General features: G+C 39.0%; 1 protein-coding gene and 1 long non-coding RNA gene across 2 annotated transcripts in view; one reads left to right on the top strand and one right to left on the bottom strand.

The window, feature by feature from the left end:
• The window catches only part of LOC103138079 (uncharacterized), a 79,126-nt gene extending 61,238 nt beyond the window's left edge, over positions 1–17,888 (top strand). The window contains exon 2 of the long non-coding RNA XR_476208.1: positions 16,147–17,888. This is a non-coding gene — a long non-coding RNA (uncharacterized LOC103138079). The remainder of the gene's footprint in view (positions 1–16,146) is intronic.
• Positions 17,889–18,162: 274 nt separating this feature from the next.
• tox3 (TOX high mobility group box family member 3) overlaps positions 18,163–21,789 on the bottom strand; it is a 49,958-nt gene continuing 46,331 nt past the window's right edge. The window contains exons 4-7 of the mRNA XM_007552173.2: positions 21,489–21,752; positions 21,099–21,329; positions 20,939–21,019; positions 18,163–20,381 (exon numbers count right to left, since the gene is read on the bottom strand). Of these exons, the coding sequence (XP_007552235.1) occupies positions 19,584–20,381; positions 20,939–21,019; positions 21,099–21,329; positions 21,489–21,752 (1,374 nt within the window). The 3' untranslated portion in view covers positions 18,163–19,583. The remainder of the gene's footprint in view (positions 20,382–20,938; positions 21,020–21,098; positions 21,330–21,488; positions 21,753–21,789) is intronic.

A 21,789-nucleotide genomic window follows, 5' to 3' on the forward strand; every position in this document is an offset into this window, starting at 1 on the left:
GGAATCCTTCAAAACTTTCCAGGACACTAGCTCTCAAGGATCTACAGCTAAGCAACCCTGATTTAGAGTAGTTAGTTAACCCAACCTTGTTTTCAGTTGGAACCAGGAACCAGCTGGGCATCGATCCAGACTCAGTTCATTCCTGGATAAACCTGTCGCTCAAGTGACTACCTGGCTGTGATGTTCCAGAGATATCAGCAGATCTGTTGATCTGCTTGTTGCTCAGCTGATGGCCCTGTCTGATCATTAGCATGCATCTCCTCTTGTTTTCCCTGAAAACCTCATTATGCTGCTTCCAGCTGTAGGTTTGGGTGGGTCAGTTCTCTTACAAAAAAAAAAAAACATTTAGCCACATCAACTACATCCACAGGAAAAGCTGAAAGAAAAATCAATGCATTTACCTCATGCACAAATATGTGACCTTGGCAGCTCAGGTTTTGCAAACCGAATTGAAATGCAGACTCGATCATCATTGCTTCCTGTTATTTTCACTCACTGAATGAAAACGTGGCCCTTGGTTTCTTCTAGAGGAAGCAGAACTGCTTGGAATTCCCTGTCTCTGTTGCATCATGCTTCACCTTCCTGACCAATTCCTACTTGGGAAAGATTTCAATTTGCCTGATCGCCATGCACAAACAAAATGGAGTCAGATTATTTGACATTTGTTTAGCTTGATTTGGACATTTAATGTAGAGGTTAATTTCACCTGATATAGATGTCACCGCTAGACCTTTCAGGATCAATGATCACTATTTTATAAATAAAAATAATTAGGTTAACATCTTATACTATGACACACATTTCTGCCACATTTGATGTATTGCCTTTCCAACTAAATGCAAAACAGCTTTTTAGCAAAACAGCCATATCGGAACAAAAGAAAACTTGCTGAGGATCTGAGTGATGTAACATGACTATACAGGTGTTGCCCGCAATTCTTCTCATGCTGCCCTATTTTTGTCAGATTGTTCTAACAAAGACTTGATCTACTTTTGCAGTAGCGCAAGCTTCTATCCACACTTAATGAAAGGAGCGGGAAACACTTCAAACGCTCCAGTAACGGCAAAAAGAACATGCTAATGAACATGATGTTCTAATTTAGGCTTCTTGCAACAGGCTGGATTAAAAATGATTTAAAGGGGAGTAAAGATAAAATGTCTACATGTGGATACTGAAGTGAGGATGACTCATACTGTGCATAAGTTGTATCGCTAAGAACACAATTACTGTCATTATCTGTTCTGATGAAAAGTTGCAATTTTTTTTATTGCACAGACCTAACTACATTGTTATTCTTTAGTTCTGCGTGACAGTGAACAGTTTTAAAGAAAAGGTCAGAAAGGTTCTTTAAATTATGGAAGAACTGGTGCCTATTTGTCCATTTTCTTTTTCATGTAATATAATGTGTCAAAGTTCTGTCTATCGTTATGGACAACTGAGCTTCTCTCCCTCACACCTTATTTCCTGTAACAGGAGAAACGGATGTAATTGGTCATTTGACCAGCGAATTTTACCTGAGGTGGACTGAAGGCTACAAACAGTGAAGGACGAGATACAAAACCACGTACACTAAGACAGCCAGCCAGCTTTGCTACAGAAGGTGGAAAAATCACATAAACTGTGTGTTGGTGCTGCAATAACAAGCAGCAGCAAACACAAAACACAAGAATGAATAATGTATTTACATGCACGCACAAACACAGCCAAACTCCGACTTACACATGTGACACGCACACAATAACAAATCGCATCAAATAAATGCTTGATTATAATGTATGAAATGCTTCTGATCAGTCAGCTGAAAAACTAATTTCATTTTCTCATTAAAAGCCTCTGCCTGAGGCTCCTTCTCATGTCAATGTTTATTACTCCGAAAACAGAAAATTAAAATCATCAGCTCAGTCAGAGCCAGAGCCGTGAATCACTGTTTACGACTCGCAAAAAGAAGGAGAGAGAGACAAAAACGGTAAAGACTGAACAACAATTGCAGCCTGTCATCTCATTTTACTGAAGCAGGAGATTTATGGTCAGTGTGACCTTTCCTTCTCTAGAGATTTGTTGCTATGCGGTCATATATTATGTTTCCAATACAGCAGGAGCTACAACCAGTCAGTACAATGTATCCACTGGATTAGCGAGTAGATGCCAGCAAGTTAATGAATTGGTCAGAGAGATATAACCACTAAATAGTGGCAGATCAAACCCTAGTGTCCATATAGCTGTAATAAACAAGTAAAAGCAACATCAGTTGAACTTGTATTTGAGCAATATTTTTGCACACGAGGTGAAATGAATTGTATTATACCAAACAAAGTTAATTTAATGGCGCGTAATTATATTTTTTAAAATACAAGGGTAATTAACAGAAACCTTGTAAAGTTGTCAGACAGCAGAGATGGATCAGATTTTTCATTCTGGGTAAAAAAAAAAAAAAGGGAAGAAGGAGGAACATAAGTTTGGTTATGGCTGCTCCAGTTGCTCCATTGTTCAGATGCCTTTGCTGGGGATTATAACCCAACTAAAACACTCCTTATTGTCTGACCAGACAGAGAAGTAAACACACTGGGCCATTTCAAAAACAACATGCAACATTTCAGAGGATATTTACTACAACCACAGCAGGCAAGCTTTGCAAAATGTTTCTAATGAGAACAACAAAAAAGGGGTTTCAAGCAGAGTAATGACATGTCGTAAAACCCAACATTTCCCCTCCTAGTTAAATCTGTCCCACAATGTCCTATTTAGATCTATTGTTGAGACTCTGGAGTTAAAAAGGAAGATGTACTTCACTTAGCGTATTGTGTTGACAGAATTATGACTATACCACTCTGTATATAATGAATCTGCATATTATGATTTTCACCTTTTGAGATGAGAATCCTCCACTTGATTCTAATCTCCATTCAGTTTTCCATCTGGGATTTCTCCCATTGAGATTGCTGTTCTTTTAGAATGGTAATGATATTCAATTTTATTGGTAATTTTTTTTTAAAATCATTTATCTACTTTATAAAATGGAAATGGAAAATACAATCTATGAATGTATGCATCACACTTTCTGTGTTGGAAGGGTTTATAGTCACATTTCTTAGCATCATTTAGCTCATTGTTTTGGTTTTAATAAGGTTTACCTGTCTGGATGCCACAGGGACCCATTTCAGATTAAAATGTGAAAGTTAATATGCTACTGTCACCCACAAGATATCAAACATTTAGTTACCAGCTTCTTGAGCATTAAGAGGCTGAAACATATTTGGCTGAAGGTGACCGCTCTGTAAAAATCGTCAAGCTTTGGCTCTTTATTGAGCCAGTGGCCTTAGCTGTTGTTTCTATTTTTTAAATATTGTTTTATTTCCGTACGTCTAAGTTCTAATGGTGCCAACTGTAACAGTTGATTAAACAATCACACACTGCTGTTCTCCATAGATTTTTCTCTCCAGTTAGTGTATACTTTCTCTGCAGTGCTGTTTTTCTTTAAATAGGAAAAGTTTTATTGAGCTAAAACCAGGATTGTCTCTGAGGAATAAATTATACACTGTGATTTACCTATTTTCTCACCATTGCATTACCCTAATAATTTCAGCTACATTTTTATTAATAAATATTACACGTTAGATATCTGGATAGTACTTGCATTATGTCATTTGAAACAACCCTTGGTGTTGAAACATTTTCCCTGACTTTCTTGAGCTGGTTGTCGGCAAAAACATTTTAATTTTACATACGGCAGGGTTTCTTCCTCTCTCTATTTTTTTTTTTAAAGAAGTAAGTAGCATGTTGTCTGACCACATCATTTTTTTTTCATAGATCAATTTGTTCGTGCCAACACTATTTCTATATTCATGAATTAAATTAAACATCAATTGTCAGGATTAGTCTACTTCAGCTTGAAGCTAAGAAGTGGCAGAGTTAATAATATAAAAGCTGCAAAGTATAAATTGTTATGCTAATGACTCTGACCTAAAGTGTCAGCATTTGAAATGCAATTTGATGTATAAATAAGCACATTTTGTTTAAATAAAAAAGCACATTTTCCACTTACTCATATTTTTAAAGTCTTGTGTTGATTTTCAGACAGAATTATTAAAGTTCAGCCAGTACTGTTTTATTATATAAGCAGTACTGCAGCATCAGAAAGGAGATACAGAATCTTTCATTTCCATTTTTTAAATGTATTCGAGCTTGCAGCTTATGATATTTATATTCATTTCTGTTCATTCAAGCAACATATAAAACAAACAATGAAAGAAGAACGGTGAGTATAAGACAGCTGAGAAAATAACTGAAAGTTGTGGAGTGACGTAAACTTGGTCATCTGTGCATAACACAGTAGCCACCCAAGGCAAAAGCAGTGCTGATAAAGTGTTCAGCTCTAATTTGAGCTCATATACTGAAGGGTTAAATTGTGAGGATAAGGAAGTCAGGAGGAGACCTGTCTCAGAGCAGAAACAGGGAAACCTCACATCCCGGCACCCAACACGGGAAATTTAAAAGCACACCTTAATACATCTGGTCTGTTTGTAATTCGTCACCAGGGTTCAAAATGCTAAATTTCTGCCAGCATTCAGGCACAGTGGTGTGAAAAAAGTGTTTTCTTCCTTTGTGATTTCCTATTTCTTTTGCCATGTTTTCACACAGGTTGATGCTGGTTGGGATTTTTTTTTCCTTCCTTTGTAATAAAAATGTTAATTTAAAAACTCAATTTTGTGCTTACTTGTGTTGCGTTTGACTACTAAGGGGGCAAACACTTTTTCACTCTTCTTCTGACCCCAATATTCTAATTGCAAGATAAAAGGTTGACTTCAGATTTGCCTATTTCTCAATACATTAAGTTTTTTGTTTGTTTGTTTGTTTTCTTGCTATAAAATCTGAAACTGTGAGTGCTTCAGCTACTTATCTTATATTTTCCAGCCTACATTGTGTGGAATTATTTTCCCAGTAGACTATTTTAGGTTTTCTGGAGCACATCTCCGTCTACTTTTGGGAAACATCTGGTCTTTGCTGCGATGGTTTGTCACAGCTCTCTTTAGGGATGATTCTTTTTCTGTCTCCAGTGAAATGTAAACTGCTCTGGGGTAAACACTGCCTTTCTGCCAACTTTGATAAATAAACCTCTGATTTCATTATGAGCCGACATAAAAGCTGACATGTAAAGGAACTTAGGAGTCACTTTGTAAAAAGATTTCTTTAAGAAGGTTAACAGTTAAAGTTTCACTCTACAATATGATCAAAATATGCAGCAGTTTTTTTTTTTCTTACCAATATAAACCTTGGTTTGTTGAGGATTCTTTCTATTGCAGTGCAGCCAGCCATACCTTTCTATAAACAGACTTTATTCCACATCACAGAAACATGTGTCCTGACCTTTCCACCGAGACCTTTCATTTATTTTCTAATATAGTTCCCCTTGTGAGTTACTCTGTTCTATAGTCATAGTAAAGGTCAAAGCAAACACTCATGTCTGATGTCTGCCTGCTGAATTAGCTGTGTCACCTTTAATTTGAGCAGATTTTCTCACAGATTTCATTTGATTGTGCGTTTTTTTTTATCATAGAATTGTAATAAAAATGGAAAATGGTGTTGCATAAATTTGTTCAGCTCATTGTAGATCAGATACCTTTATCTGGTATTTTGTTGTTAGAAGGTTTTTATGTAAAGCTGAAGCTAAAGAAAAAATAAATAAATAAAGCACCATGGCCGTTGCAGCAAGTGGGCAACAAAATGGCCCTCCTTCATCCCTCTTCACCTCTTTCGGAGCTGAAACCAGACACAAAACAAGTGCAGAGTGGAGCATCTTTTATCCCAACCCCATTCATCCAAAATGCAGACCTTCCTTTAATAACCAAAAAAAAGACTGAGGGGATGTGATTTTCCATTAATCAACAATGGCAGGGCCAGCTCATTTGTATTGTTCCTGGGGACAAAACTGGATTTAGGACATTGTGAAGAAATGACCCCCTTACACATGTGAACAGCATTTTAAGGAGAGGCGGGGGCGGAGCCTGTCAACCCAAAGTTGATAGATGATGCTGCCTCAGATTATGAACACAGAATTAGCACATTAGGACTCGTATGATAAATAGACCTACCAGCAACCAATCCCCCAGCTCTTCAAGGACTGCTTATACAAAGTGATTGCACCCAAGTTTAACCAGATTTTATTGTTACTCTGCTTCCTACGATAACCTAAGATTAAAAAAATAATAATAATTATAGCTTTATACTTTACCTTAAAGGTCTGGTCATGTTCAGACATATTGCCCCTCTTTGACTAGATCATACCACCAAAACAGTCCTACTGATTTTAGGAGTACGAGACAGCCTGACGTGACCTCTAACCTTTGTCGAGCCTGTGTGTTTGGGATTTTTTTTTGTTTTGTTTTTTGCTTGTTTGCTCTGTTTTATTTGTTGTCTAAATACTTTCCTGACCAATAATCACAAACCCAGAAGAGAGCTAGAAATACACAGCAGCACACCCAGCAGACAAATTTTAGACTAACAGTCAGTTGTTAAAATATTTGTTTTTACATTTATATCTTCAATGTCTTAAGTTTTGAAAATATTTTCTCGCATGCAGTGAGATATTTCTTAAAAATCAATACTTCAAGCAGCCAGTCTCCCTGCTGAGGTGTTGAAAAAGTATATTTAATCTTCCACTCAACTTTTTCCATATTGAAAATTATTTAAGCTTTTTGAAGATATTCTAGTATTTAATGAACCTCCATTACTTTTGATTTTCCTCTGTGTTTTAAGACTTTTGGGGCTCAATTTGGAAAATGTGAAAATAGTTGTTAGTGTGGAGTAGTGAAATAAAATCTCAAAATATTGATATTCCATGTATTGCATGGGACAGCTTTATGTTGTTTTATTGCTATACGTGTTGAATATCATAAAACAAATTTCAATATTATTTCAAAGAATGAAAATAAGAAGGTAAAACTCAAAATACAACAAAATCATCTGTGATATAAAACAGAAAAATTCAAAATTAAGATTACTGTCCCCTTACCAAAAAAGTTTAGCCACTGAAAGGGAAGTGTTACTTCAATTCAATATGGTAGCAAAACCTCTCGATATCTCAACAATTAATACCAGCAAAAATAATTACGTCATAAACATCCTTTATCACAGTCAACTTTCTTAAAAATGCCATAATATGCACAAATACTTGATCTTTAGTCATCTGTCTCTGATATGCTTTTTTCTTTTGGCATGAATAACTGGTGCACATAACAGCAAAAACAATCCAACAACTTACTTTCAGGCCTCTGGTTTATGCATAACTGTAATTTTATTTATAGAGCACATTTTCAGCAACAAGGCAGTTCAAAGTGCTGTTACCACAGGTGAAACTTGGGCTGCCTTTAGTGCTACATAAAAGAAAGTTTGATTTTTGACAAATGCAAATAAACAGAATATTTCTTCTCTTGCTGGATCTAGAGATGACGTCAAACCCAACAAAAAAAGTCTATATCCTGTTTTATTACTAATTTAAAATGTCTGTCAGTATGTTGGTACTTTGGACAGCTAGTATTTATCTTGGAGGTAGTTGTTAAAAAAACTGTTTGAGAACCAGTGATGTAGTGTGATACAAAACCCATAAAATATCACATTTAACACAAGCAGAAATAAAAAAAATAACAAAAATTACAAGTTCCATAAAACTAATGTAATGTTTTCTTTGGGTAAACAGAGCGCTATTCAGACTAAATTACAGCGTTTTAAGTATCAGGCTGGAACCCAAACACATCCACACAACACACATTTGTCAGTTGAGCCATTTAGGACTGCAAGAACTGTAGGAGATAATGTGCTGAGGGTAAGTGTAGACCCCTGGCATACAGCAAGACCCCAGCTCTGCACCTTCCCTCCCCTTCAGTTGGCCCCTTCGCTCTCTGCAGGAGCCAAACAAAGAGAGGACCCAAACAATGGATCACTCTGAAAGCTGAATGGCTTTGCGGGTCAAGCACCAAGCCCCCGCCCCCCAACCTCCATCTTTGACAGAAACACAACCCACACTTGTTCTGGTGAAGAGAGGCTGACCCTCACGGCACAGAAATAATGAACGCTGCCTGGGCATTAAACTGATAAAACTACTGGGGACTGGAATCATTTGGCAGACAAATCACCTCTAATGGCAAAAGGCTGGAGCCTGTCCTCTGTCCTGTCTCTACTGTACACTGTCCAGGCATCCGTGCTGCCACATTCAGCTGCTCTGCAGAGTTCACCGCACGGGACGCGACGTTACGGAGCAGATGTTCACATTTTCACCCCGCTCGCTTGCTTTCTGTGTATTTAACCTTATCTTTGGAGTTGCAAACAAAGAAGCCAGCGTGAGCGGTCATCTGGAAAGATGTTGAGGAGAGATTTTGTTAAGCAAATCAACTTATCAACTGCCACGCGAGCTTCCGTTTATAAATAAAAGCTCCACCTATGCCGTGTCTCGCTGCAACAGGCTGCCACCCCAAACATTTGCATGTTTCATAGTCAAATTGAAAGAAAAATACGTTTGCAAATCATATGCTGAATTTATTGTGGCCCTTCTTCCTGTTGGTTCATGGCATCTGACAGGCTGTAAATTACTTTGCAGGAACACGGGGAGTTTCTGCAACGCTCTTTACCTTCCTGCACTTTTTCACTTGTTTTGCAGGCAGTAAGCACACTCAAACATCTGGCTCTGCGGCATAAAGGAATTATTTTAATGTCCTCAATTAGTGAAAATGCAATTAGACCCAGGTCTGTTCATAGTCAGCACAAAGCCTGATAAGATGAAACTTGGTTATCTGCACAGGCCTGAGCAGATCACGTTGTTTCCTGTGCTCCCATTGTGATTTTGCTCCATCGAAAACTAAATCTGCTACCTAACGGCTCTGCTCCCTCTGAGTTGCGCACTGAGGTCTTGTCAGATTTGTATGTGGCCACTGTGGAACCTCTATGCAGCTCAAACCGTGGTTTTCCAACTCCCCGCCTGCATGGGCAGCTGAGGTCTGGAAGCATGCAAGCTGTTAGATCTTTCACCTACGACGGCGGCCCCTCCCCCAGGTCAGCGGACAGGCATCAGATCAGGCAGGGGGCCTCTCGGGGTCGAGGAACCGGTGCCAATCAGATCACAATGCTGGACTGTACAGAAACTTTAGGCCCCACTCACACATCCACTGTGTGTAGTTTGGCTTGTTTTACAGAGCCACGGTAAAATTAATGCATATTCGCCAATGGTTAAATATTCAGATATCTAAATAATAATGTTATAATGTTGTGCAATTACTCTTGAATACTTGTTTGACAGGATTAGCCAAAAATGTTAAGTTAATGTCATGTATTATTGTGTCAAGAATACTCCCAAAAAATTACTTCCATCTAATAAAATATCAATAGAAGGAATTACATGAAGTAAGGAAATATTTTATCACATACTTTATATGTTTATCATAATAATATTAATTTAGAACTAAGTTTAATCAAGTTCTAAGCTTAATCAAGAAATAATGACTCAAAGATCTGCTCTCTAATGCTTAAGGAATAAGTAGAGAAACAAAGAAAAAGTATGTATTCAAGGAAGGAATATTTTTGAATTTGTCAGCTTTTCAACCAGAAGACCGACTTCTGAAAAGAATAAGAAGGCCTTACTCTGGTCCAAATCTGAGCTCAGACGAAGAGGAATCTTAACACAAAGCTGTTTCTGACCCGATGCTCATTTTGTGTCTGTGGGGTCAGTAGTTGCTTTCTAATCCAGCTCAAGTTATTGGATGTTTTTCCACTTTTTATTACTCTAGAACCAAACTGGACACAGAAAATAAAAACATTACTAAAGACAGACACTCAGGGATGGTAGTAGGGTGTAGAAAAAACAAGACAAAAATTGTCAAAATTTTGGCAAAATAATACAAAAAAGCATGTGATGCACAAAAAAACAAAAAACACGTGAGATTTGACAAGGTGATTATTAATAATTTTCTTCTGCAATGTCTTGGACTCTTTCTCGGTGTGATGCAGCATTCACACAGCTGCTGGGGGAAAACACGTCACCAGGGGTGATCACAAATCAGAAGGGGATTTAGGAGGAATGTGGTTGGGTCCTCCCCACCTTCCATGGATCCCTGAGTGACCAGAAATATGCCAGGCGTCAGACTGGAAGTAGCCTCACACACTCAAGGTCTCACAAATTGAATCGTTTTTTTAAAAAAGAGGAGATTAGTTTCTATTTCTGAGCTTATTTATCACTTTTTAACACTCTGGGAAATCATGAATTGATTATGGACTATTTCATAGATTTTAATTATTTTCTAAATTCCAAGTCCATACATATACAAAAAAAAACTCATTGCAAGAGAATAGCACGGTCTTAAAAACATGCATACCTTGAAGATTATGACGTCACTGGCTGGATAAGAGGTTAATTTGAATCCTGGCGAAGGCATTTAAATAATTCTTGTCGGAAGTAATTGTATGTAAAAGATCAGATCTTAGGTCTTCCTATGCATTACACTAAAGAAATGTACCACTTTGTATTTCGAATGTGAGAAATGATGTGCATTTTTTCCTCGCTTCTTACACGTACATGACTTTACGTAAATCCGTGACCAATTAGAACGTACTACACCACATATTTCTGATAGCCTGAAAATGTGCTGTTATCCACAGTTGAATCACTTTCAATGTAGAAAGTCACAGACATCTTCTGACAGATTTCTTAGCGACACAGGCTTCTTTTTGGTCACAGCACTGATATATAATTTTAATGGCAACATATCCATACAGCATGTGGAGTGTTAGCTTTGTGCCCCTCCTGGGTTCCTCGTGTTTGCCTACATCTGCTTCAGATAGCTCATCCTAACACTCTGAAGGGGTGGTGCGACGGCTCATTTGCCTCCGCTCCTGCACCACGAGAGTCTGCTGTGCAGAAGAATCATCCTCAGCTTGAATCTTTTATCACCTGATCCTGCATGAGCTGCTGCAAGTCTAACTGGTCTGCAGATAAAAACGCCTCACGTTTAACCTCCTTTCCTCACTTCTCCGCTGGACGGCATCCCCCCGCCCCCTCCAGACACTTAGCAAGAGTAAATGTTTTCCTTCGTCCTCTCCACTGAGTCATTTCTGGTGCTGAACTTGTCTCTAACCTTTTCCTTCTCCCTTTTGTTTGGCTTTTGTTTTGCAACAGCTGTTATCATGGATTTCTTTTTTTTTTCTCTCTCTCTTTCTTTCTTTCTTCCTTTCTTTTTTTTTCCTGGTCAGCTGTGATTGCTCCGGGCAAAACAGGAGCAGATGGTGTTTTGCTATGCATGAATGGAGCGTTAGAGGAGTTGGACTGAATAGGCTAAGTTTTGAATGGTGTCTACACAGCACCTGCCTCTTGTAGCAGCAGGGACATCCTAGTGGCATGATCTGTCTTGGCTTTGCTGCCGTCGTAAGGGATGAAAAGAAAGAAGCAAAGGCAGGGGGGAACCTTGTTGGGTACCATCCACGTTTATTGATTTTCTTGCAAAGTCGTGGCATAATGTGGTGTACAGTCAGTTTGAGTTAATTGGATGTGACACAGCATGCACATGTAATCTATCACTCCACTCTCCTGGTACACTTTATCAGTTTTGTTGCCATAGAAACATGTCGGCTCAGTAATAACCTGTATTAACAGGCTAAGTAAGTTGCAATAAAAGGCAATTTCAGAGTTGGGAACCTCTGCAGAACAGAAAGCCCATAAAACACTGATGAAATAAATCGCAGAGTGGCAGCGAGGGGAGGGGAGCGGGAGCTTTTGCATTCTTAAACCAAACAAAGTCCAAATAAAAAGAAACTGCAATCATTTCCATGCAACACAGGGACATCTGTCAACCTCTGGGGCATGATGGTCTGTCACAATAAAGAAAGCTTTTTCAGATCGCTGACAGCTTGCTAAGTTTTTTTTTTTTTTAAGTGACTGTATAATGCAACAGAGAATAAAGTGTTCCAAATCCATTCGGTCTGCAAAAACTCAACAATGTGCAATAAAAAACCCGACAAACTCAGGAAAAATAAGCTAAAACAAAACAGGTCATTACTCAGATTTTTTTTTTTTTTTTTTTACTGCTGTTATTGTTGTAGAGACAAGTGAGTATAAACAGTTTTCTTTTTCCTATGGATGTTTATTCCATGACCTTTATGACTGACAGCAGCATAATAGAGATTTGTTTATCAGCTCCATGTCTGGCTTGTGCTTTTATGACGGCATAAAGCTCCTCAAATATATTTAAAGAGCTGAAAAAAAGTCCAGTTTTAGTGTTTATACCCCTCAAACCCTTTTGCATTTTGTCATAGCAACCTCAAACTTTGAGGTGTTTTAGAAGGATTTTATGTGATAGACAAATACAAAGTAGTGCATAACTGTGAAGAGGGGTGAAATGATGGCTAGTGAGCCAAAAAAATTATATCCAGTCCCCATTGTTGACTAAATACAATATGTTGCAGCCAGAGGCTTTTAAAAGTCTCATACACATAGTAAATATAAACATCATATATAAACCTCAGCTGTTCTTGGAAAGCCACAACAGTTTGCATTATTTACCAAACAGAACCATGCAGATCAGCAAGGTCTGTAATTGGATTAGGTTATAGAACAATGTCTGAACCACTGCAGCGTTTTAGTCAGTTAACTAAAAGCAGCAAAAGAGTATAGCACAACTGCATTACCAAAGTCTGGGTAAATGTGGAAGATAAAACTGGACTATATGCAAAAAAAAAAAACTAGAAGTGGAGCTAAAACAACACCGCACATCTCTGTAAATACACAGTGCCCACTTTGTAAATGAAGTTCTTAAGTAGCAAAAAGAGCTGGTCAGAGTTGATGGTAAGATAAGTGCTGCCAAAAGGAAAACTTGCAAGAGGCAGCAAAAAATTTGAGCCAAGTGTAGTTGTATTCAATAAACTGGGATATTATTGTAAATATAACTTATTTTAGTCGCCTGGTTCATGAAGTGAAAGACATTCTAGAGATTCTTAACATAGACTGATGTTTTCCAAGCCTTCATTTGTTAATTATGATGATTTTCCACTTCCACAGCTAGTGGATACTTGACATTTAAGATAAGAATATCATATCAGACCAAAAACAAATTTAAAATTGAGAAATGTGGACGTAATAAAAAAGTATATTTATACTGCTTAAAAGATGTTATTTTCAAAAGGCACTTTTAATCTGACAATCTCCCTCCTCGCAAGGCATGTTCTAATTTATTCAATATGACTGTATGTTGATGTGTTTGAGGAGTTGAGTCATTCTAACACATAAATCCAATTAAGAATCTGCGTCAAAACACACTCCATCCACTCTGACTGACTTAGTTATTTTGAACAGAAGAGCTGGCAAAGCTGGGAGAGACATAAAGCTCCTAGATGCAATTATGAAAAAGTCCAAGCTGCATAAATACTTTTTGGAACGTTCTGTATGTCTTCGCATGAGCTAAACACAAACTAGCATCTGTTTCCATCCCGTCCTGATGAACACATTCTGTTAAATCATTTACTCCCATCAGAACAGAAGATTAGTCATTAACAGCCGACTAGCAGAACACAGACTGTTTCTATGTGTGACGTATCAGGCTCACCTGATGGCAGTTCAATAAAAAGGTTGGATCAGTCCATCTGGTTTCTGGGCAAATAACCAAGGAAATAGAAATATGAGCAGCACTTTCAAACACAAATAATGCGTAACAATCGGGTGAGCTTTAAATCAGCCATCCCTCTCTATGCAAACTTGCAGCTGTTTGTAATGAACAAATCAAACAAGAAGAGTTTAAGTATTTCAATACGTCTAATATTGCAAATGCAATCAAAAAACAGCATCTAACTGCAATTGATCATATTTATTGATACACCATCAGTGGACAAAAATGGTAAAAGTAACAATCCCGACAGTCTCTTAGGGGGTTTTAAACATCACTGTTGCAACAATGATGAATGCAAATCTTCATGAAACACAAGACAATCATAACAAGAAAGTAGCCTCACGACAAATGATCAATGACGAGATGTTGCCCACCCTTAAATAGAACCATCAAACCTATACAACCAACCTCTAAAGTTTTGAGAAAAACTCTGTGCGCCTTTGGGTCAGTAGATGGGTGCATCCTGGAGTTCAGGCATGGAGCATTCAGACTACAGTGATTGCCTTACTGTGGAAACTGAAACCTGTCATGTCAAGTCTGCAGTTTATGGCCACCAGGAATCTGCCTGCAGTTTTGTTTTATCCTCTACTCTACTATAAACTTCAGCTGTATTTCCTGATAGATGATTTTTTTTTTTTTAGCACCCCGTTTCTACAAGGCATCGAGCTCTTCTCTGAACTTTTGGGACAATTATTTTGACATTTAATCCTGATATGAAGCCTTATAGTCAACACCTCAGGTATTTGTGGCGTTTTGTCATGGCAACAACTATAACCAATGAAGGACTTCATTAGATGCATCAACTGATTCTAATAATATTCATATGTTTGCTCATATAAGAAATTTTGTGTAATCACCTTGAGACTGCAGTATTAATTGAAGTTATGATTTAGTTTTGAATTTAAAAAATAAAGAACTTTAGGATTAGCTTGTTCTTAATTTATTAATTGCAAACACCTGAGTGATTTTCCTCTGAACCTAATTTGCAGCAGGGGTTCAATGACTTTAGGTTTGTGATCATTAGGGTATAAAAAGTAAATTGGCTATTTAGTGATTTTTATTTTGCCGGTTATTATGGAGGGGGGGAGGTGGAAATTGGCTTAATTAAAAAATATATATATCTGCTCAAATGAAGAGAAAACATAGCAGCCTCCAGGAATAATGTATTTATTTATTTACATGTATCTAAACTCAAGTGAATTTGCTGCTAGTTTTGCTCTGACGCTGCAGCTGCTGCTCCTTCAGCCTGACGGGTCAAAAGTTCTCTAAACAAACTTCGACACGTCAAGGATGTCAGCAGTTCAGCAGCCTAGCAGAGCCCACAACAACACAGCCCACCCCCACCTAATAAACAATGTTTACTATTCATCTCAGAGGTCAGGAGCTCTCTCTGTGAAGATCACCACCACAAGGTCAAGAATTCCTTAAATGTAGTCGAGCATTTGACTGCAGCTTTAATTTCTTCTTGTTAAGTGGGCCTGACATTGGGCTTTCAGGGTCGGATGTCTCGGCACCGAGCCGCGGTCGGAGCATAAAGACACTCGGGTTTTGTTGTGCTTCTCTTAAGTTGATGCTGTCGAATCAATCCCAGCGTCCGGCTCTGCATCTGTGGCCAGACACGTGAGAGGGGCTGCAGTGTGGGCGCGATGGTCAGATGGTCAGTGTCAGCCGGCTTTTGTTCCACTTGCATTGTATCTGTGCAGTGAACGGGAAAACAACAAAGGAGCCAAATAAATCATTAAAATACACAATCCCTCAGCTTCCACATCTGACTCCTTAGTCATCCTCGGCACGGTGCCGAACAACTGACCTCAGCGGGAGAGAGGGGGACAATTAGGTCACTTCATGATTGCATTACTCAAATCACACATTAATGTCATGGTGCCCTTCATGCGTTTCATCAGCGTTGGTTAATGATGAGGACAGGAAGAAAGACGAGTGGAGGATATTGATTGCTTCATGTTTCTATGATCATATTGCTTTGGGAAAAGAAAAAATAAATAAAAGTGTACCACATACTATAGGGGGGATTTATTTATTCACCAATTCAAATTACCACAAGCTCCATTACAGGAGGAGCAGTGTATTATTCTTGTGAATGGTGTGTGTGGATAACGGTGTTTTGAAAATATATGTAACCTTTTTATTGCACAGTCCCATAACTCCAACCCTGGCTGTGAGATATTTGTACACACAGTGACCGCAATACTGAGGGGTTATGGAATAACAAGGAGCAGCATGCATTATTAATGGGCTCTGCTGTGAATCTGTTCAGAATAATAACAGCGATTTCCCAGAGCCTCATTACTGTGTGTTTTTAAAGCGTGTGTTTGGTATCCATGGACACCCGCTCTCACATTCTCCTCCTCTTCCCTCTCCCACCCTCCTCTCTCTCTTTCTCTCTCTCCATTAGGATTCAGGTCATGCAAAGCACTTGCTGTTTTTAATTTTCATTTCATCATAAGCACTTTAAGACTGTTGCCAGTGCTTATTTTCTGCTTTCCCGCAGACCTCTTCACTCGGGCTTCTGACGGGACAGATGCAGCAATTAATCACGACAGCGAAACGGGGCGTCATTTCCATCCCGAGCTGGAGAGCCCGTCGCTGCGATGGTGGCGGCGACGGCGGCGGCGACGACGGGCCTCGGTTCCAGGTCCCAAACACTTCCCTGAAAGCTGACTAATTGAAAACAACGGAAAAATTTTATGTTCACCAAAGCTGCTATCAGGAAAGCTCGGGAGTAAATTCTTGATCTAATTTGAACTACCATTAACCCATGTTTAAAATCTCTCCACTGCTGTGAAGGAGGAGAAAAGAAGGGTCTTCTCTTGGCCAATGGATTCACAGTCTATTGTGCAGATATGATAATTATTGTTTGCCTGCCTTCCCTCCCCCGCACACCATTTTATTCAAGGGAGCTCAGCAAACCCCTGGGGATGTCTTGGAAATGGAGCGATTTTGAAGGGACTAAGAAAGGCAGAATCCAATGCACTAGTGTGTGAGAAGGGGGACTGTTATTGAGACAAGTGCCTGTTTACATGCTGACCTCATCCAGCGCCAGCTCTGTTCCTACACACGGCTACAACACACGTCCAGTTTAAAACACCGAGAAACGCAGAGCAGCACAGTGAAGACGGCATGAATGCTTATGCGTCATTTTCAACGATTCCGTTTTAAATGAAGCCCTAATACAAAAACATACAGATATTTTTCTCACATGCCTCTTGATCAACTGACAATGTGTATGATGGCTCACAGACGCACTGCTTCCCATTTAACGATTTTTCACATTTTGAGGTTTCAACCACAGACTTTTTTTTTTTTTACACAAATTAGGTAATGATTATGAAGTGTAGTTTTTAGTCCTCAACATCTGAAACAATTCTGTTGCATATGCATTCAGCTCCTCTGTAGAACCACCTTTAAATGCTATTAGATGCACACTATAGTCTCTACCAGCTTTGCACATATAGAGACTGAAATTCTTGCCTGTTCTTGTCAAAACAGACCAAGCTTAATTTTGCCATATGTTCTTGATGAGATTTAGATCTGGACTTTGACTGGACCATTCTAACACATGAGGGATCTTCAATCTAAACCATTCCACTCTGTCTGGCTCAGTCTGAAGTCTTTAGCAGTTTATCTTGTGGTATTGAAACTTTGACCAAATTCCCAAGCTGAATAAAAAAGCAACCCCACAGCATTATGCTGCCACCATGATGTTTCAAAACATTCAAGATTCAGAGCTACTTTATTGATCCCAAAAGGAAATTAAATAATCACTGCAGGGATTGTGTTTTTAGGGTGATGAGCAACGTTAGCTTTCCTCAACACATGGTTTTTCCATGTAGACCAGATGACTTGGGTTTATCCAATCATCTACAGTCACATGTTTGTTGCTTCCTGCAACATAGCATGCAGCTAACTACAAATGAGATTTCTAATGACTTCCTTCTTTACACTGTGTCATAAAGTTATGATTTGTAAAGTTGTCCTACTAATAGTTGTCAACAGATTTTCGTGTGCAGCACTAGAAGAGTAAATAAGGAATTATCCTGTATTCTATTCTATATGGCCATAGGTTTGTAGTGGTGTGATACTTTCTCTGTTGCTGAAAGATGTATATAACTCTTTTAAATTTTATAAAACTTGATATTGTTTTATAACCTAACCTGTCTTCTTGGATTACAATATAACAAAACATGAAAAAAGTTTCATTATTATTAAAAAAATAAAAAAGCATTTGCAAGGTATTATAATCTTTTTGCATTTAGTAGCTAACAAGGAGATGTAAAAGCATTTTATAGAAATGAAGGCCTAAAAAAAAAAACTGATTCTTCCGAATAAATATTTGATTGATATTTTAATTTTAAACAGAGACACAAAGAAATATATAATACTTCATACAAAATTATGGCTACGATCATATTAGTGATGGAATGTCTCTGGAATTGTCTTCATGGCTGCGCAAAAAACTCCAACATTAAATTACGTTTCCTACTTTAAGCTGCAAACATCTTTTTTTTTTCTTTTCTTCCAAGAACTCCATACCAATATGCATTTATCCTAGGGACAGTTTTCAACTGTACTTGGTTTGTAAGCAAAATACAAAGAAAATTAATTGCTATTGGAACTCATAAAAAAAGTATAAAAGAGCAGAAATGCACTATGTGATACAGCAATCCACATGTCATTAAAACAATGTTTTAATTAAAGCCTCACATATTAAAACTTTACAACAGGTGATATGAAAAAATTTACATTTTCTTTTTTCCCTCGTGGACTTTTGTACAACTGGCAAACAAACAAACAAACAAAAAAATCCCACAAAAACAAACTCCAATATCTTTTGAGTTGGCTTTGGCAGTGCAACAAACTGGCTCTGCAGTATTTTTCCATCAATGTCTGTTGGTAAGCAGAGTAAAAATACAAGGATCCTTAAATCATCTACCTTGATCCAGAAATCTGTATTTACCATAAAATATCCCCTTTCTTACGCATAATAAAAAAAAAACATAATTTAACTGTTATATATTTGACATAAAAACAATAAGATTAATTAAAGAAGAGTTTTTTTTTTTTTTTTTTTTGGATGGGTAAAGGGTGGGAAAAGCCAGTTACACACTTTTGGGCAAATCGTCTGGAGGGTGAATTGCTGCAAACAGGAGATCTCGTCTCTCCCCTCTCTACAAAACATGTACAGCAGATTACAGCTACAGTTTGATGGTGTGATGACATAAATGATTTATGGCAGTTTCTGTCTCTGTCAGTTCAGTCATTCATCCAGATAACTGCTTCCAAAGACCTTTTATTTCCAGTTCTCTTCATTCTTCAAAGACATTGTCTGCTTTTGTGACATAGCTTGAAAGTGTCTTTAAATATCACCGAGCCACCTTCCCGTGTGATGACTTGAACAGTTAGATCTACAAGAAAGATGGAGGAAAGAAAGTCTTGTACATACTGGCCAGTGTGGGAACAAAGACTTGATGTGTGGGTTCCTGGTTTCCAGCGAAGATCTAGTGAGTCACTCAGTCCAAGCAAGGAGTGATAAAAATGTTTTCCAAATATCCCCGCGCTGTGCTGATCTCACATCTCTGGCCTCATAAATAAAGCTTTATTGTTAAATAAAATAGTGGGAGATAAACGTCTTTCAGCATTTTGTGAAGCCGGTCGGTTCAAATGAACAACTGAAAGACGTCACACAAACGACCACTGGGCGCTCAGCCTGACGGGCTGTTGTCAGTTCTCAGCCTATTTCATAGACAAAACCCCCGGCTAACACGGTGACCCCCCTGTACATGTATGTGCATATCTGTCTACAACAATAAACAGGTTCTTTATATAACATTCTAAATTTTACACACTTCTTAAGTGCAACTTAGAAAAGCAACATGGAGTGATGCTTTTATTCTATTCCTGTTCTTTGAGATAGGATTTCCATTTGGCTCAGTAGATGCTGACCTGGGAGAGGACCTGTGCGTGGGCCTGGATTTGGGAGGGGTGGGGATGTTGCTGAGGGGCCGGCTGTGGACTACCAAGAGATGCGGAGCCTCCCACTGAATGTGGCGTACCAGGAGAGTGCTGCGGTGGAGAACACTGCGACTGGTGCTGCTGTTGCTGCTGCTGCTGCTGGAGATGTTGAATCTGCTGCTGATGCAGTTGATGCTGCATTTGCATGTGCTGCATTTGCATGTGCTGCTGCTGCTGTTGTTGCTGCTGTTGCATGTGGTGCTGCTGCAGCTGTTGCTGGAGGTGGTGCTGGAAATGCTGATGCTGCATCTGTTGCTGGATCTGTTGGTGGTGCATCTGCTGCTGCTGCATTTGATGGTGCTGGAGGTGCTGTTGCATCTGTTGCTGCTGCTGCTGCTGCTGGAGCTGCTGCATGGTGTGCTGCTGCACTGATTGCATGGGTGGGCTCATCTGAGACACGGCTGTGGACTGAGCGCCCGCCGCCATGGGCCCACCGGCACCCATCTGGCCCAGCAGCTGCTGAGGCATCCCAGAGGACATGTTCTGGTGGGAAACCGTGACTGAAGTCACGACATGGCTGCCCCCTAGTCTCATCTGCAGAGGCTTTGGGGCAATGGCCCGTGGCAGTGCTTGCTGCAGGGCCTGGGAAGCCGACGGCATGGCAGGGTGCTGGTTGTGGGGCGTGGGCAGCACCAGGCCGGGGGACAGACTGGTGGAGGCCAGGGTCTGCTGAACGGTTCGGATGGTTTGAGCTTCAGCTGATTCTGCTGCAGCCTGGAAAAAGTGAAGAAACATGAAGGGTAGTAACTAGTTACATATATTTGAGTAACTTTTCTGGAAAAAAAAAAAATTACTTGTAGGAATATTTTTTACTACGCTGTACTTTTTACTTTTACTTGAGGAACTTTATTATGATGTACACTCTACCCGCTGTGAATAACTCCCCTGAATGATGAACAAACTTGCCAAAATCAAATCTCTTCTTTGCTAAAAGACAATTTAAGCAAAAAAAAAAAAAAAAAAAAACTTTGGGGAAAAAATGATATGGGTCATTATTTTACAAAAGTGACTATTTTACTCTCTCTGATTATGTAATTTTTAAATATTAAAGGATTTATGTTGTGATCTATTACTCATTAGTTGAGGAGCTTATTTTTAACCAAATACATTTTTTTACTTGAGTAACTTCTTGAATGGCTACTTTTTACTTGTGTAAAAAAAAATTGAAGTAGTGCTATTCTTACTTGAATACAATTTTGGGTACGCTACCCACAAGTAAAATATTTCTTTGTTAAATACATTTCTGAGGTAAACAAACAAAGAGTTCTCACCTTGGAGACCAGGCTGGCACGGTAAGCAGCGAGGGCCTTTAAGTATTCCTTCTTGGCAGCTTCTGTTTTACTTTTGTAAACCTTTAAAGAGACAGAAGCGGGTCTAAATGAGCAAAAGTTGCAGATATGTTCAGATGACGAAATCTATATTTTACAATACCTGCTTCTGTTCCTCTCCAAGGCCGTCCCACATTGAGGCTACAATCTTGGACACTTCGCCGAAGGTAGCGTTGGGGTTCTGACCTTTGATTGCAGCCTGGGTGTCTCTGAAGAACAGGGCATAGGCAGAAACCGGCTTTTGGGGCTCATTGGGATCCTTCTTCTTTTTCTTTTTAGGAGTCTTGGGCTTCTTTGTGGGATCGATTGGGGCTGGCCGCTTCTCCCCAATAACCTTAAATGAAAGAAAAGTTTGAAAAAAAAAAAAACAAAAACAAAAAAACAGATAAAGTTGGGAAAATAGGTTCTCACACCACTGTGCATTCGTTGCCTTACACAAATGCCACGTTACACTGGTTTTTCAATAAGCCACTGAACGTGGGAAGATACTCACCCTGTTGCTGTCCTCCTGGTCATCTTCGTTGATGGAACTGGATGGAGACGGCGTGGCTGACTTGCTGGCAGGGGGCGATGGTGATGTGTGGTTGATGTTGGGTCCAGCCATGTTCAAACTCAGCTGTCCGTTGAGCTGCGATTGGTTGATGGTGGACAGCTGATTCCGTGACATCATACCATTAGGACTGTTCATGCTAATGATGGACTTCATGACCATGGATGGGTTAGATGGGTACTGACGCAGATGACCGGGCCCAACATTCTAGAAAAAAAAAAAAATAGACAGGGTAAGATAAGAA

Source organism: Poecilia formosa, unplaced genomic scaffold (genome assembly GCF_000485575.1).
Source record: "Poecilia formosa unplaced genomic scaffold, Poecilia_formosa-5.1.2 Scaffold46, whole genome shotgun sequence".
Classification (NCBI taxonomy): Eukaryota; Metazoa; Chordata; class Actinopteri; order Cyprinodontiformes; family Poeciliidae; genus Poecilia; species Poecilia formosa.